General features: G+C 47.3%; 1 protein-coding gene across 2 annotated transcripts; it reads left to right on the forward strand.

Annotated features, from left to right (window-relative positions):
* The first annotated feature begins 4,393 nt into the window (after nt 1-4,393).
* NECAP1 (NECAP endocytosis associated 1) lies at nt 4,394-15,451 on the forward strand. Of its 2 annotated transcripts, none has more exons than XM_069978845.1 (8): nt 4,394-4,545; nt 4,632-4,732; nt 6,409-6,513; nt 8,041-8,122; nt 10,791-10,899; nt 12,381-12,549; nt 13,193-13,283; nt 14,667-15,451. In XM_069978845.1, exons 1-8 carry the CDS (start codon nt 4,451-4,453, stop codon nt 14,710-14,712), a joined length of 798 nt encoding a protein of 265 aa, XP_069834946.1. In that variant the 5' UTR covers nt 4,394-4,450; the 3' UTR covers nt 14,713-15,451. The 2 variants fall into 2 exon arrangements, with proteins under 2 accessions (XP_069834946.1, XP_069834945.1); XM_069978844.1 differs by having other exon boundaries at nt 4,396-4,545; nt 14,664-15,451.
* Nucleotides 15,452-17,546: the final 2,095 nt, after the last annotated feature.

Raw genomic sequence — 17,546 nt, forward strand, 5'->3', positions numbered from 1 at the left:
AAGGATATACGGTGACCTCCATGCAGAATGACATACCACTAACAGTAACCACCCTATCCGAGGTGTGAGGACAGTCACTGGGACATATAGGATGGTTACAGGTAACTTTACAGATGTCTATGTGAACTCCAGGTACACTTTTTGATCACCCACCATAATGGGTCAATTGGCGAGTTTGAGATTTGTTGAGTCCCTGGGCAAATCAATGTGTAAAAACTGTTCAAAGAAGAAGAGCGGCTGACACGCAGACAAACCCTTAGGCCAAAAAGGGTGACAGATGAACGAAGCTGCCGATGCTGCGGTTTCCGGTCTCTTCCTGAGGTAACCGTACAAAGCGTACAGGTGGATGGGGAGATGTTTCCGGTCTCTTCCTGAGGTAACCGTACATAGTGTACAGGTGGAGGGGGAGATGTGGATCTGCTTGTTTTTAAGTCTTTTCCGCAGACGAGCAGTGACAGGCCGTGAGAACAGCGGATGGAGAGGAGGTACAGGGTAAAGATGGCATCCAATAACTATTTGCCGACAGCCTTGTATCTCACTGTAAGTTGTCTGACAAAACCAGCAGAAGGAAGCCATGTGTAATGTGGTGTAGTATCCTCACATTGGGCGGCCCAGGGGTCAACAAATATAGCAAAGAGGGTTGTGTACGGCTGTATTATCTACACCTGTCATAACCCACTGTAGGTAACCCAATAAAGGTGCCTGTCTGCATAGTCTGTCATCTTCCTGCCTGTTTCAGGGAATGTAAGTGGATGTCATCCACCTGCCACAGGTGGCCTATATAGGTATGTCCTTGTCTGTATTGATGTCATCCTTACAGGTTAGCTGAATGTCAACCACAGCTATGTGAGAGAACAAAGCCAAGAGGCAATGTCTGAGGTGATAATAGTGGCCTCATAGCAGGAAAAGAGGCCCGGAGTCCGAGCGGCTTTATCAGTCAAAAGACAGGTTTAAGGATCCATAGCAATGCCGCTAACTGTGATAAAAAGGATCATGTGATATGTGATTTCCATGAAAAGGCTTTGAAACCTTAGGAGATGTATAGTTTACACCTTGTTTTTCTTTCTATGGTAGTTATTTTATGTGTATATATATGTGATGATCTCAGTGACACGAGAGACAATTCAGTAAGATCCAAACACGTCAGTAATAATTGAACGGTTAATGTATGTTAGTATAGTATAGTATATACAGGAAGAGATGGGACCAGTCATTAGACCTGTGTGATCTGATCATAAAGATGTTTTCTAGATACAAAATGAGGTAGAAACATGGAAGATTGTTGGAAGAGAGAGACCACCCTAGTTTGCCATATTAGTATTTTCTTCCAGTTATTGCAGGTCTACCTACCACATCTGCTGATAGTTTGTTCAAGCATCTACTACTCTCAATAAAATAATATTCCCTTGTGCTGTTTCTGGCCTTTCTCCCAACTAACCTCAGACTGTGTCCCCTTGTTCTTGTATTCAGTTTCTTATTACTACCACCCTCTTCCTCTTGCTGATATAAGATGGAGGATTCCTCCTCACCATGCGCATTATTTTACATTTGGAAACACTGAACTAGAGTCCCTGGCAGATGTGACCCACATGCGTATAATGATACCTTAGGGGTGTCAAATGGGGGTGGGTGCCTGATGATATTAAGGCCGGGACCAGGGAAAAGCTGGATTTAAAGCACTGATCCCTATAATAACGGTAACAAGAATATAGATTGGGATAAACTACACCCGAGAGGCAACTACGAAGCTGATAATAGGGAGAGCGGGTGGGGAGACACTTCTCATTTCTGAATCCTATAAACATATGTGTAGAGGGGGGCGGCTTATGAGTATGTGTGCTTATATGTGTACTTTAAGCTCTTTTTCCATTCGCCTTATGTCTATTTATATTATATGTAATCGTGAGACTAAAATGTGTTTCATTTTATGTGCATTAAAACTGTGACGAAACCGTGGATATCATACACTATGGAGGTCCAGGACAAGGATATCATACACTATGGAGGTCTAGGACAAGGATATCATACACTATGGAGGTCCAGGACAAGGATATCATACACTATGGAGGTCCAGGACAAGGATATCATACACTATGGAGGTCCAGGACGAGGATATCATACACTATGGAGGTCCAGGACGAGGATATCATACACTATGGAGGTCCAGGACAAGGACTCTCTCAACAGTACAAAGGACTGATTGAACCCTTGCACCTCCTTCAACCGTTGTGCCTTGCGGAGTCCGGCAAAGAACCATAAAGAATGGACAATGGGGGTGAAGGGGAGGTGGATGGGGGTTCAAATGGGGGAAAATGTGGAGTTGAGAGGACATTTTGTCTCTGTTCCTCCATTCTATAGTCTTAAAATGTGTATAATGCTGTGTATAAATGCTGTGTATGCAACTATTGGGAAAGAGGCCCCCAGTCTATCTATTCACCATCTGTATTACAAGGAAAACTTGTTTATTTACTGTCTATGGCTAGTGGAATCTGTCCTTTACTTTAGGGTCTGAGGATCGTTGACTATAAGATTAGAGCGAGGACAGCTGGGGACACATGGCCGCTCTTGCAAGATATGTAAACACCCAGGGTTCAGATCCCTTGAAAATAAGAAGTTGTTTAATTAATCTTCGCCCCTCACATGCTGAGTAATAGATACATAACTGACACTCACTCCAATCAGAACAAGAATTACTATGTATGTAACATCTAACCAATAGGAGCTTGGTCACTGCCCATGTCCTTCTTGGTTGGACGCCAACTTTCTTTGTATGTATAAATATGTGTTTTTGTCCAATAAATGATGAGCTTGATTCACAGAATCCTGTGTCTGTGTCATGTCTCCCAAGCTTGTAAAAATACCCTACTGATAATTTAGAGTCCCGCTAAGACTGGGGGTGGGTGTTTCCCCCACAGATAATGGCACCCCAGATGAGACTGGCATCATATCTGCATTGACGACACCCAAACCTGGGAGAATTATGGTTCAGAGACCCACAGACCAGACCAGCTGCAGTATAAGGCAGCACCCAGGTATAGCGGGGAGACTTTATTCTAAGTCTCACCCTAACACCATGTATGAATACAAAAGACGTGTAAATGCACCGAGTAGCCATTGAATAAGGACCTACATCCCAGAGTTCAATAAACATAATTAGTTTGTAAATATTCTTAGATCTGCCTGTAAATTGTAGTTGATTTCAGATAGAACTAAGTTTCCTATGAATATATATAAAAAGTTTATGAACAGTAAACTTGCTTCCTTATGATTGCAGAAGTAATAGATATGTCGGCTATTATACTGTATTCTATACAATTCACAAAACAGTAATGAGAACTCTTCCATATCATAGAAACTAGAGACAATTCACATTTTTCATTGTGATATTTGAATTCAGCACATTAAAATCATTAAGAAATGGATCATTTTATATCTGAACCAAACAACTTTTGAAAATTTGTTGACCAGTGTTATCGCTAGCCGCCATGACAGCGTTCTTAGGGTATATGAACCCCCTCCGTACTGGCTGAGGTGGCAATTGGTCAGTGCCCGATCCCTCTGGAGGACGTTCTGCTTCTTTTGGCCAATCCTAGGATATGTTATCACCTGATGATTGGGAATCCACTGATCATGAAGTGAAGGAGCAACATCACCAACCGGCCTCATCCCCTTCGCAGCCTTTTCCTGATGGAGTTGCCCCATGTTGCAGAACTCACATTTGCACACTTTTGCACGTCTTTCATAACAGTTTCACCTTTTCAAAATAAACTTTAGCACAGTGGCCTGTAACCTTCAATGACCACAGCTTACACTGTATACCAGTGTGAATAATGGCACAAGGCTGGGGTAGATTGGCTGTTCTGGTGGAGGACCCCACAGGCGAGATCGCCACCTATAGGACATCTCTATATGAATGTTTATGGCTTTCTTATAATATTCAATGCCTGTTGGCTTTCAGTATCTCTGCTTGCTGTCAGTGGATGGAAGCACTCCCCTCAGTGAGGACCCTTGTGCTTCACAACCTTTTTTGTAAGGTGGAGTTACACTGTATTAGGAGAGAAGGGATACCAAGTTACTGCCACACCGTGTCTCTCATGTTGTCTCCAGGAGGTCATGGCCTATTGGGCATCCTGGGAGTTGTAGTGATTGCAGGATAAATGGGAATACAACCACTGCAGTACCAGCTTCCGCCAGTGAGTGTCGCTGCAGCATGAACGTGCATATACTGTCGGGAAGGCAACACCTAATGTAGTAATCGCCTCAGCATTGGCCATAAGTGTTACAGCGACATCCACAGGTCACGTGCTGGTACTGCACATGACGTAATCTGCAGAGCTGGAATGCGGCGTTTGGCGTCACATGATCCACGTGATGGTCAAGATGGCGGCCGGATGCTGTCTCCATGGTGACGAACGGAAGTCAGGCTGTCAGCTGGTAGGGTTTGGTAAAGATGGCGGCGGAGGCTGAGTACGAGTCCGTGCTGTGTGTGAAGCCCGAGATCAGCGTCTACCGGATCCCGCCGAGGGCATCCAACCGGGGCTACAGGTGAGGGGGCGGCGCCCCGATATAGAGCTGCACCGCGATGTGTCACCATAATCCTGCTGCCCGTTACCTGTCATGTCTCCTGTCAGGGCCTCGGACTGGAAGCTGGATCAGCCGGACTGGACCGGGAGGATGAGGCTGACGTCCAAGGGCAAGGTGGCGTTCATCAAACTGGAGGACAAGGTGTCAGGTAGCGACCCCCACCCCTCCTGCTACACCTCCTGTCATGTGACCCCCACCCCTCCTGCTACACCTCCTGTCATGTGACCCCCCCTCCCCACTACACCTCCTGTCATGTGACCCCCCCCTCCCCACTACACCTCCTGTCATGTGACCCCCCCACCTCCTGTCATGTGACCCCCCCCTCCTGCTACACCTCCTGTCATGTGACCCCCCCACCTCCCCACTACACCTCCTGTCATGTGACCCCCACTACACCTCCTGTCATGTGACCCCCCCCCTCCTGCTACACCTCCTGTCACGTGACCCCCCCCCTCCTGCTACACCTCCTGTCACCTCCCCCACTACACCTCCTGTCATGTGACCCCCCCTCCTGCTACACCTCCTGTCATGTGACCCCCCCCCCCACTACACCTCCTGTCATGTGACCCCCCCCTCCCCACTACACCTCCTGTCATGTGACCCCCCCACCTCCCCACTACACCTCCTGTCATGTGACCCCCACTACACCTCCTGTCATGTGACCCCCCCCCCCCTCCTGCTACACCTCCTGTCACGTGACTCCCCCCTCCTGCTACACCTCCTGTCACCTCCCCCTCCCCCACTACACCTCCTGTCATGTGACCCCCCCTCCTGCTACACCTCCTGTCATGTGACCCCCTCCCCGCTACACCTCCTGTCATGTGACCCCCCCCTCCCCACTACACCTCCTGTCATGTGACCCCCCCACCTCCCCACTACACCTCCTGTCATGTGACCCCCACTACACCTCCTGTCATGTGACCCCCCCCCTCCTGCTACACCTCCTGTCACGTGACCCCCCCCCCCCTCCTGCTACACCTCCTGTCACCTCCCCCTCCCCCACTACACCTCCTGTCATGTGACCCCCCCTCCTGCTACACCTCCTGTCATGTGACCCCCTCCTGCTACACCTCCTGTCATGTGACCCCCCCCTCCTGCTACACCTCCTGTCATGTGACCCCCTCCCCCTGCTACACCTTCTGTCATGTGACCCCCTCCCCCACTACACCTTCTGTCATGTGACCCCCCTCCCCCACTACACCTCCTGTCACCTCCCCCTCCCCCACTACACCTCCTGTCATGTGACCCCCCCTCCTGCTACACCTCCTGTCATGTGACCCCCCTCCCGCTACACCTCCTGTCATGTGACCCCCCTCCCCCACTACACCTCCTGTCACCTCCCCCTCCCCCACTACACCTCCTGTCATGTGACTCCCCCTCCCCCACTACACCTCCTGTCATGTGACCCCCCCCCCTCCTGCTACACCTCCTGTCATGTGACCCCCCCCTCCTGCTACACCTCCTGTCATGTGACCCCCCCCTCCTGCTACACCTCCTGTCATGTGACCCCCCTCCCCACTACACCTCCTGTCACCTCCCCCTCCCCCACTACACCTCCTGTCACGTGACCCTCCCCCACTACACCTCCTGTCATGTGACCCCCCCTCCCCCACTACACCTTCTGTCATGTGACCCCCCCCCTCCCCCACTACACCTACTGTCACCTGCCCCCCCCTCCCCCACTACATCTCCTGTCACGTGACCCTCCCCCATTACTTGGACTCACAGTGACATCTGCCCCATCAGCACTGGTTTCCTGAGCTGGGATTGTGTGACTAGAGGCTATACCTGCCCCTCACACCCCTCCTCCTCCCTCTCACACAGGCGAGCTCTTCGCTCAGGCTCCGGTCGATCAGTTTCCCGGGATCGCGGTGGAGACGGTGACAGATTCCAGCCGGTACTTTGTGATCAGGATTCAGGACGGAAACGGTAAGTGACATATGGCGTCACAGGGGAGTCCATGCTGATCGGCGATCAGTAACATCCTCTGCCCCCCCTCCTGATCCATGGGCCACACAGGTACAGACCATGTCTGCTCACAGGGGAGTCCATGCTGATCGGTGATCAGTAACATCCTCTGCCCCCCCCCCTCCTGATCCATGTGCCACACAGGTACAGATGATGTCTGCTCACAGGGGGTCCATGCTGATCAGTGATCAGTAACATCCTCTGCCCCCCCCCCCTCCTGATCCATGGGCCACACAGGTACAGATGATGTCTGCTCACAGGGGGTCCATGCTGATCAGTGATCAGTAACATCCTCTGCCCCCCCCCCCTCATAATCCATGGGCCACACAGGTACAGATGATGTCTGCCCCCTCGGCTACCATCAGCCTTCAGGACAATCCCAAACCAGTAACCTCACAGCAGTCTGGGCTCTTGTTTTGTTGCAGGACTAGTTGTGTGTCCCTATAACTGGTTCCAGCCTGTCAGCATAGCGATGGCAGCTTCAGTGATCACAGCTATAGCGCCACCATCCAGGATCTGAGTTTCCTCTGATCCCAGCTGCTGCAGTGTGTGCCCCTGTGTATGACGGCCGTCCTCCTGGCAGTGACATCACACAGCGCCTCCACTATTATAGGGCACGGTGGGTGTCGGAGTACACATTGTCCCATCATACACCAGGACCGTATACAGATACATTCACAATGAATTCTTTTCAGTGAAGTAAAAAGTTAGTGACAGACTCGCATGGAGCATGGATGATAAACTGGCCGTATCAACAACGTCTAGTGGCCAAATCCAGAAACTACACAACTTTTTTTAAGGGGTAATTCACCAAAAAGAAATTTTATTTCAAATCAACTAGTGACAGTGCCAGAAATTTGTAATTTATTTCTATTATTTCCAGTACTTATCAGCTGCTGTATATTCTGCAGGAAGTAATATTCTTCCCAGTCTGGAGAGCAGGAGAGGTTTTCTATGGGGATTTGCCGCTGCTCTGTACAGTCCCTGACATGGACAGAGGTGGCAGCAGAGAGCACTGTATCAGACTGAAGAGATTACATCACTTCCTGCAGAACATACAGCAGCTGATAAGTACTGGAATATTTGAGATTTATTTTTTTTATAGAGGTAATTACAAATCTCTGGCACTTTCCGGCGCCAGTTGGTTTGAAAGAAAAAAGGATTTTGGTGAACAACCCCTTTAAATCCAGTGGTTTGCATGCTGCGGCTCTCCAGCTGTTACACCACATCTCCCATGCTGTCATTGTGCACTAGCTCCAGGGTGACAGGTCGGGATCAGGGATATAAAGCAGCACAGTCGAGAGGGGGGGGAGCCTTTCTGTGGTTTCCACTAATTTTTGGTTAAAGCTTCTGTTCAGACACTCAACCTCCTTATTTCTACCATACCTTATTGGCTCCACTGTATTATAATCAGTACGTCCGTTGTATCCGTATCTCTGCAGTGTACGTCCTATCACCTGTAACCACTCACTTTCTTCTCTTCCTTAGGGAGAAGCGCTTTCATCGGCATCGGCTTTGCAGACAGGGGGGATGCCTTTGATTTCAATGTATCCTTACAGGATCACTTCAAGTGAGTGGGAAACAAAGTCCTGTCTTGTTGCCAATATGGGTTTTGGCAGATTAAATTTCTTTTAGGGTCCATTCACACTTACAGGATCTGCAGCAGATCAGATGTCTCAGAATCGAAGCTGCAGATATCTATATAACTAAATGATGGAGCATGGTATGAAATCTGCAGCAGATCCTGTGTGTGTGAATTGACACCTAAAGGGATTGTCCCATCTCCCCTTTTTCAGCTCAATCTTACTGCTTCCTGCTCTCGCTTCCAGGTTCCACGTGGGGAAAGCAAGGACAGGACGCAGCGGTGCTGACCTGTATGAGCTCAGCTCTGCTATGTGTCCCTCTGATATAACACGTCTCCAGGGACAATCCAAGCCCTGGACACAGTTGGGATGTTAGGGCCTTATTCCACCGGACGATTATCGTTCGTATAATCGTTAACGATTAACAATCTCAAACGACCGCTATTGTGAAAGACCTGAAAACGTTCACTCATTCCCATGGAACGATAATTGTTACTTATGATCGTATTTACGATCTTTTTTTCTTCAATATTTCTTCGCTATTGCGTTCGTATCTACTGCGAACGACCAAATGACGTCTTATTCAATGCGAACGATTTGCGAACGTTTTGCGAACGAGCCACGATAAAAATAGGTCCAGGTCTTATAAAGCGATCAACGATTTCTCGTTTGGTCGTTAATCGTTAACTGCATTTCAACCGAACGATTATCGTTTAGATTCGAACGATTTACCGATAATCTGAACGATAATCGTCCGGTGGAATAGGGCCCTAACAGGGAGACATCAGGGTTAGCGCCAATTCACACAGAGTAAGAGTCACGGAGGCTGGTAGGATTTCGCGGCGGACAGTTCCGTCACGGAATTCTGCCTCTTTTACTCTGTGTGAACTCACTCTAATAAAAGCATACTTACCAGCTCCTGGCCACTCGCCCCGTCACTGCACGGCCTGGGCATCCTGGGCAACAACTATCAACATAACAGCCAGACTGAGGGGTAAAATTTCAAATAAAAGCCAAATTGCAATGCTTTATTTCTCATTTCCCATCACCCAACTAACTAAAGTTTACCTGATTGGAATATCCCTTCAAAGGGGATCTGCCATTTCAAATAACAGAAGTCAATAGTACAAGCTAATATAAGTCTCTGATAGGTTTTATTAGGCAGAAGAGATTCTTCCAGTAGTCACATAGCTTTTTCCTACCCCCCCCCCCCCCCCCATCTAATCTGTTCATAATTACGAAAAATCTGTCTACATGACAGAGAAGCAGAGTGAAAACGGATTTACCCAGCCTATTATAGTCTATGGAGGGGGGAGGGGCTGAGGGGGATGAGTGAGCAGGAAGAGGAGAGAAGCAGACTCTGTGACCACAGAAAGCGCTGGATGCACAGGTTAGACTGCTCAGTGCTGCTCTAGGAACTTGTAAAGGTTTGCTACAGTGAGGTAAATGGAGCAGTCAGTGCTCCTATTATCTTCTATGGGGCCACCCTAGAGAATGCATAGTGTGCTGGCTGTGTATGTGAGGTACGCGGCATTAGTTCCAGGGACAACTACGTCCTTATTCTCAGGAATCCCAGAGATTGGTCTCCCAGGGATCAGCTTGGTATCCCTCATTCTGTGGAAATGTGATTATATCATCAGATGGAAACACCTCATTAACCCCTTCATGACCAAAGGTGATTGCTGCTCGGATGTCCAGGTCAGATTGAAGCAATGTTCCTCCTTGTATTTTAAGAACCGTAACGCTCTTATTTTTCCACCTACAGGGCTGGTTGGGGGATTATTTTTTGCGCCATGAGCCACACCTATTCCACGGGCCGACTGACAGGAGCAAACGAGCGCTATTAGTGCTCGTTTGCTCCTCGTTCCCCGCTCGCTGCTGCCGCTATTCCACGCGGCAGCAGCAAGCGGGTGAGTCTGGGGGAGCTACGGGAGGCTGCCCGGGGGATCGCTGATTGTCCAGGCAGCCCATAGGATACAGCAGCGTCTGCTGCCGATGCTCCTATTTCACGGAGCAACTGCAGCAGATCGTTGCTGTATCAGTCGTTTGTTTTTCAACATGTTTGAAAGACAAACGACGCAACAATCAGTTGACATGAACGTTCCGTGGAATAGGGCCTTTGCACCGTTTCACCAAGCAGGAACAATATTTGTTATATTCGAGTAGATTGGACAATTCTGCACACTATAAAATATTTTTATTTTTTATTTTTTTTACATATTTCTGTTTGTATAATTGAAAAGGGAGGATTGAAACCTTTATTAGTGAGAGGTGTGTGTGTTTTTGTGTTTTTTTTTTTTAAATATAAAAAAAAAAATTTTGCACACAATTCATAAGTTCCCCTAGGGACTTACATATACAATTATTAGCTTGTATATACTGATCAATGCTACTATTACTATTACATAGCATTGATCAGTATTATCTGTGATCTGCACATAGAGCCTGGACAGAGGTAAGTATTTTTCCTCCGCCTGTCTGGGTCACAGTCACTGACTTCCTTAAATGATGTGATCACTATAGATTGCAGCATTTAAAGCGTAAATGGCCGTCATTACCTTCAGCTTCTATTTAAAGTAGATCCTGTTTGTTTTAAAGACTCTTTAAGAGGTACAATAATCCAGACGGTGTGACACTTCTTTACTTCTCTCTCAGGTGGGTGAAGCAGGAATCGGATTTCTCCAAAGAACCCCAAGGGCAGGACAATCAACCCAAGCTGGATTTGGGATTCAAAGAAGGGCAGACGATCAAGCTGAACATCGGGGTAGGTTCCGTGTGGTGATGTCCATGTGCGCTCCTTCCGATCCCATGACTTCAAATGTGATTGATGGGAAATGACCCTATCCTCAGGGTAAGGCATCGATATCTGATAGGTAGGGTGTCCCTCAGAGTCTAAGGGGCCTATTCCATGAAGCGATAATCAGCCCGATTCCTCCGTTTATCGCTCCGTGTAATAAATACAATGATCATCAGGCACCAACCGTGCATCGCTACGTGTAATAGCGGTGCGCGGCCGTCGGCTGACGATTTACATTACCTATCTAGGCTGCAGGACTCCTCCTACGGTCTGCTTCTCCCTGGGTCCTGCGCGCTCCAGCTTCATAGCAGCCTGTCTAAGCTGATAGTCCGCTCTGAAGCTGGAGCGCCCGGGACCCAGGGAGAAGCAGACCGCAAGAGGAGGTAATGTATGGATAGGTAATGTATAAAGTTTAAGCAAGGGCTGCAAGGACATTGGTAAGGATGTCCATGCAGCCCTTGTTAAACTATAATCGGGCCATGGAAAAGGCCCAGTAAACGAGCGCCGATCCAGCAGATCGTCGCTTGTCTACAGTTATTGGGCCCCCAACGGCCCGTGTAATAACACCCTTAGGCTATGTTCACACTACGTAAAACTACGGCCGTAGTTTTGAGGGGTGTGATATAGCTTTATTTTTAATGGGATCCCGGCCGGAGCGCACACACATCGTATACGCTCCAGCCGGGGGCCCATGTGGCGCCGGAAAAAACTGACATGTCAGTTTTCTGCTGCCGGAATTCATTGAATAGCGGCCACAGAAAGACCTGTCAGTTCAAACAGTGAAGCGAGCGGCTCCGGCCACTCGCTTCACTGTGTGCTATGGGAAGCTCTGATGCGGGCGCATCAGAGCTCCGCGGCCGGAAAGATCATAAGTACTTAAGCCGGGATGATCCATGCAGAGACTGGCCGTTCCGTGACCCAGCCGGGATCACGGAACGGCCGGTCTCTTACGTTGTGTGAACATAGCCTTAGGGTTTGTTTACACTGACAGATTAATCTGACATCATTGAAGCCAAAGCCAGGAACAGACTATAAATAGGGAACAGGTCATAAAGGTCATGAGATTTCTCCTCTTTTTTCAAATCCATTCCTGGCTTTGGCTTCAATAATCTGTCTGTGTAGACCCACCCTAAAGCACAGCACAGTACAGTAACATGCAGGGGGGTAGGGTTTACATGCTGTATTATGGAGGCCATTTTGTATAAATCTTTATTTCATGGTCTGTAACTCAAAGAGTGAAATCTGCCAAAAGCCGCAACAAAATGGGGAGTACTTTGCTTTCTGTCCTCTAAGCCCCTCCTGTAGTCATAGGGTGAGGGCTCCATTTCGGCCTGCATCCGCAGGTACTGATGGCTTCTTCCCACAACCATGTTTTATAAGTGCACCTCACACACGATTATTCATCCTGTAAACGTTTCTTATCAATCTTCTGTTTTATTCCCAACCAGAACATAAAAAAGAAAGATTCCAGTAAGCCTCGAGGAAATGCCGGCGCTGGTGGTATCGCTCTGCTACCACCTCCTCCTGGGGGGAAGATCCCAACGCCAACCATGCCTGTGACTACCCCGATATCCAATCATGTCACCCCTCCCCCCAACAACACACCCTCCAGCCCAGGTGGGTGTGCCAGTCCGTGTCTTACCGCCCCATAACATGAGATGCTGTAGGGCCCTGCAGTGCAGTCACACCGAGCTCCCAGCATCCTTTATCCTGTCTGGCTGTATTTCCCAGTATAACTGGTTGTGTGAAGGGAGATACACGGACATGATATTTACTTATGGATAGAGATTCGGCTGTTCACCATGACGGTTATGCCCCACATATAGACATCTGGTCGCCATGATTGAGTCTCTGTATTGCCATGATTTGCCTCCTGTGTCGTCCATGTCCTCATTATTCTGATTGTCCCACTGCCGTAGCCATCGTACAGGAACGCTGGGTTTGCTTGCAGATTGATGCGATGCTGCCATGTCATGTGACTCGCCAGCGACCTTTGAGCCCTCCCCTGACTGGGGAAAGGGCAGCCATGTTGGTTGTCTCTTCGTGATACCCTTCTCAGAAGCTGATCCTGACCAACCGTCCTATCAGTAAGAAAGCGACAGCTTCATCTTCAGTTTCTGAGATGTTCAGAGGTGACAACCAATATGTCTGCACTTCATGGAAAAGCGTCCGCCACCAGATCCCAGCCATCTAGTGCAAAGCAGTTGAAGCTTTAATGAAGCAAAATTCTGCAAATCTTGCCCATTCTATGTCTCCTCAGATATCCTGCTAGATTTGGGATCCCCGGTGCCACCTCCTAAAGCCGCTCCTGCCTCTGCCGACCTGTGGGGTGACTTTAATACTGCCAGCAGGTAAGGAACCCTCCATGGATCTCCTGACAGGTGGTTTACACAAGCAGCAGTCTATACTTACCATTCCCGCTGATAGTGATCTGGCATCAGAGTCTCCAGTCCACCGGCTGTATCTTCAGGCTCCGCCTCCTTCAGAGTGACTGACAGCCAGAGGAAGCAGGCCTCAAGATACAGACGATGGACTGGAGAGCTGGATGCAGGATCACAAGGAACACAGATAGTAAGTATACACTGCTTGTTATCTGGAAACTAGCAGCAGGGATATATATCTGTGCTGTCAGTTTCCATGGTTGCACGAACGATACACAAATTGTTCATGCAGCCCAGCTGCTTAAAGGGTTTGTCCAGAGAAAATCTTTTTCTTTCAAATCAACTGGTATCAGAAAGTTATATGGATTTGTAATTTACTTCTATAAAACAAAAAATCTCAAATCTTCCCATACTTATCAGCTGCTGTATGTCCTGCAGAATAATGTTTTATTTTTAATCTGACACAGTGCTCTCTGCTGCCACCTCTACTCTGAACAGTTCCTGCCTCGGACAGAGATGTCAGTAGTAAGCACTGTGTTAGATTGAAAATAAAACCTTTCCTGCAGGACATATAGTAGTTAATAAATATGGAAAGACTGGAATTTTTTTTATAGAAGTAAATTACAAATCTATATAACTTTCTGACACCAGTTGATTTGAAAGAAAAAGATTTTTGCTGGACAACCCCTTTTAAAGGGGGAGTTCACAAAAAAAAAATCGTTCAAATCAACTAGTGTAAGAAAGTGCCAGAGATTTGTAATTGACTTCTTTTGAAAAAAAAAAAAAAAAGAAAATCTCCAGGCTTCCAGCACTTATTAGCTGCTGCATGCCCTGCAGGAAGTTGTGTATTCTTTTCACTGTGACACAGGGCTCTCTGCTGCCACCTCTGTCCATGTCAGGAACTGTCCAGAGCAGGAGCAAATCCTCATAGAAAACCTCTCGTGCTCTCGAAACTTGAAAGAATACATCACTACCTGCAGGACATACAGCAGCTGATAAGTACTGGAAGTCTTGAGATTTTTCCAACAGAAGTAAGTTACTAATCTCTGGCACCAGTTGATTTGATTTCCTTCTAGTAGCACAGCACAGTCTCATCTATAATGAAGGGCTTTCTTGTTGCGCAGCAGCAGCAGTGCTTTATGTCTGTTACCACCAAGTCTGAGCTTCACTTTACCGCCGTGGTGTTTTGTGGCTCGGCTTGTGGCTTCATGGGTGGTGGGGCAGCTGCATTACAGCCTTTGGCATGCTGGGATTTGTAGTTCCACACCCCCTGCCTCTGCAGTGTATGACGTTGAGCCTGTACCTGCTTGCGCCCTCCTCTGAGTTTGTCGGGTTCTCTCTTCTGTCCAGCAGTCTGTCCTCTCAAGCTCCGCAGTCTTCCAGCTGGGTTCAGTTCTAGTGGCCGCACCTTGGGAACCTCTTCCTTTCTTTCTCCTGGAGAACAGACCGTCCCCTGTCCACCGCCAGGATGCACAGCCGCTCCGTACCGCGTATCATTGTGATGTCTTCTCATAATTTAGGCTGTGCGGGTCTGCCAGGGGGCATTGTGTTGTGCATCTCATACTTTCTTCCTTTTATGCCGCCCTTTCCCTCTGCCCCCCTGTCCCTGCCTGCTGCCCCTCTGTTTCCATGTTTTGTGTCAGTCAATCCCCCCCCCCCCTCCAACTACTAGTTCCACACACTGTAACCATTCCACACATACATGCAGGGTATTGTGGACTGGCATTGGATACCCACAGGTCAATGCCAGCGCCCAGTCTGTACAAGAGCTGCTTTGTTCATAAACAATTGATGTATTTTTTTTTAGTTATTTCTTGATTACTATTTCAGTATTAGTTTGTACCATCCAGGCCACTGTAGCCCCCCGCTGCACCGGCTGGGTAAGTCTCCAGTGTGATCTCCGGCCTGGAGCCCCGATGTACAGTGGTCGCTATGATTTCTCTTACTGTAGTCCTTCGGGCTCTATCATAGGGTGGACTTCTATCATGTTCCCCTGCAGGGTAAGTGGGGGAGGGGAGGGGGGGACATAGACTTGTGTATTTTGTCTTGTAATCATCAAACATATTTATTATATAGTGAAACTTATGGAATTAAAGAACAAAGTGTATATAAAATAAATTTAATGTATCACCACTTAAGGTACGTAGTCCTGCCTCTCCTTCCTTGATGCATATCACCCTTGTGGGATTCATTATAAAAAAAAAAATTTTTCGGGCACCCAGTCTTGAAGTACAGTAATACCGCGGTATTGGAACGAAAATGTACCTGGAAGTAATGTTTAGAATTCAAACTTTGCTCTGTATCTGAACTTTTTTGCGAGCGTAGATGGTGGGTTGTACCTGGTGAGTTTAGCACTGGTGAGGCTTCACATATAGTACAGCACTGTATAAGACTGCTGGAGTGCATATACAGTACAGGCAGTGCACCACCATCTCCCATCCTGTATAAGACTGCTGGAGTGCATATACAGTACAGTAGTAGTACAGTCAGTGCACCATCTCCCATCCTGTATAAGACTGCTGGAGTGCATATACATTACAGTAGTAGTACAGTCAGTGCACCGCCATCTCCCATCCTGTATAAGACTGCTGGAGTGCATATACAGTACAGTAGTAGTACAGTCAGTGCACCATCTCCCATCCTGTATAAGACTGGTGGAGTGCATATACAGTACAGTAGTAGTACAGTCAGTGCACCACCATCTCCCATCCTGTACTGTATAAGACTGCTGGAGTGCATATACAGTACAGTCAGTGCACCACCATCTCCCATCCTGTATAAGACTGCTGGAGTGCATATACAGTACAGTAGTAGTACAGTCAGTGCACCACCATCTCCCATCCTGTACTGTATAAGACTGCTGGAGTGCATATACAGTACAGTCAGTGCACCACCATCTCCCATCCTGTACTGTATAAGACTGTTGGAGTGCATATACATTACAGTAGTAGTACAGTCAGTGCACCACCATCTCCCATCCTGTACTGTATAAGACTGCTGGAGTGCATATACAGTACAGTAGTAGTACAGTCAGTGCACCACCATCTCCCATCCTGTACAGTACTGTATAAGACTGCTGGAGTGCATACACAGTACAGTAGTAGTAGTACAGTCAGTGCACCAACATATCCCATCCTGTACTGTATAAGACTGCTGGAGTGCATGTACAGTACAGTAGTAGTACAGTCAGTGCACCACCATCTCCCATCCTGTATAAGACTGCTGGAGTGCATATACAGTACAGTAGTAGTACAGTCAGTGCACCACCATCTCCCATCCTGTACTGTATAAGACTGCTGGAGTGCATATACAGTACAGTAGTAGTACAGTCAGTGCACCACCATCTCCCATCCTGTACTGTATAGGACTGCTGGAGTGCATATACAGTAGTACTACAGTAAATAAACAGTAATGGATGAGTTGGTGACTACTGTGCCATAATATACTGTACCATAATTGCTGGTTTTGTTGGACATTTCTTGTATGTAATGTACAGTATAGTTCTGTACTGTAGAGATTATACTGGGCACTATACAATGTAATATATGGGTACTGTAGGTAATTATTGGTCGGTGCTGGAACCAGTTAAACACATGTACATTATTTCCTATGGGAAAACACTGCTCGGTTCTCAAACTGCCTTCCGGAACCAATTAAGTTTGAGAACCGAGGTACCACTGTGTATGTATGTAGAGGTGTGTATGTATGTGTGTATATATATATATATATATATATATATATATATATATATATATATATATATGTGATTACATACACAGGTGAGCCAGCCATACATTACCATATAAATGTGATAAGTACTGTTCATCAAATCTACATTGATTTATCGTCTTCTAAAAGTTGTTCTGCTTTCCAAGTTCCCTAATTCCCCGGAGAATCTAGATGAGACTCTGGATTGTGTGACATCAAGCTTCTCTGGGGAATTGCAATGACTTTTACTAGACAAAATAAATTGACGGCCACTTCATTACATTCTTGCACTTTCTGTTTATAAGAAAGCTGGGTGACGGCTACCATTGGGTCGTATTCACACACTGCAGTTTTTTTGCAAACTTATCTCCCGTTTATTTGCTTGCAGAAGTGTAGGCGCCTGCTGAACAAATAACCCCATTCACATGTATTCAAGGGATTACTGCATTACTGATGTACTGGTGTGTGAGTTCACATGGAGCACTCTGGTTACTATTTGTAATCGAAGCATTATAGCATTTCCCT

This window comes from Dendropsophus ebraccatus, chromosome 8 (assembly GCF_027789765.1).
Source record: "Dendropsophus ebraccatus isolate aDenEbr1 chromosome 8, aDenEbr1.pat, whole genome shotgun sequence".
Classification (NCBI taxonomy): Eukaryota; Metazoa; Chordata; class Amphibia; order Anura; family Hylidae; genus Dendropsophus; species Dendropsophus ebraccatus.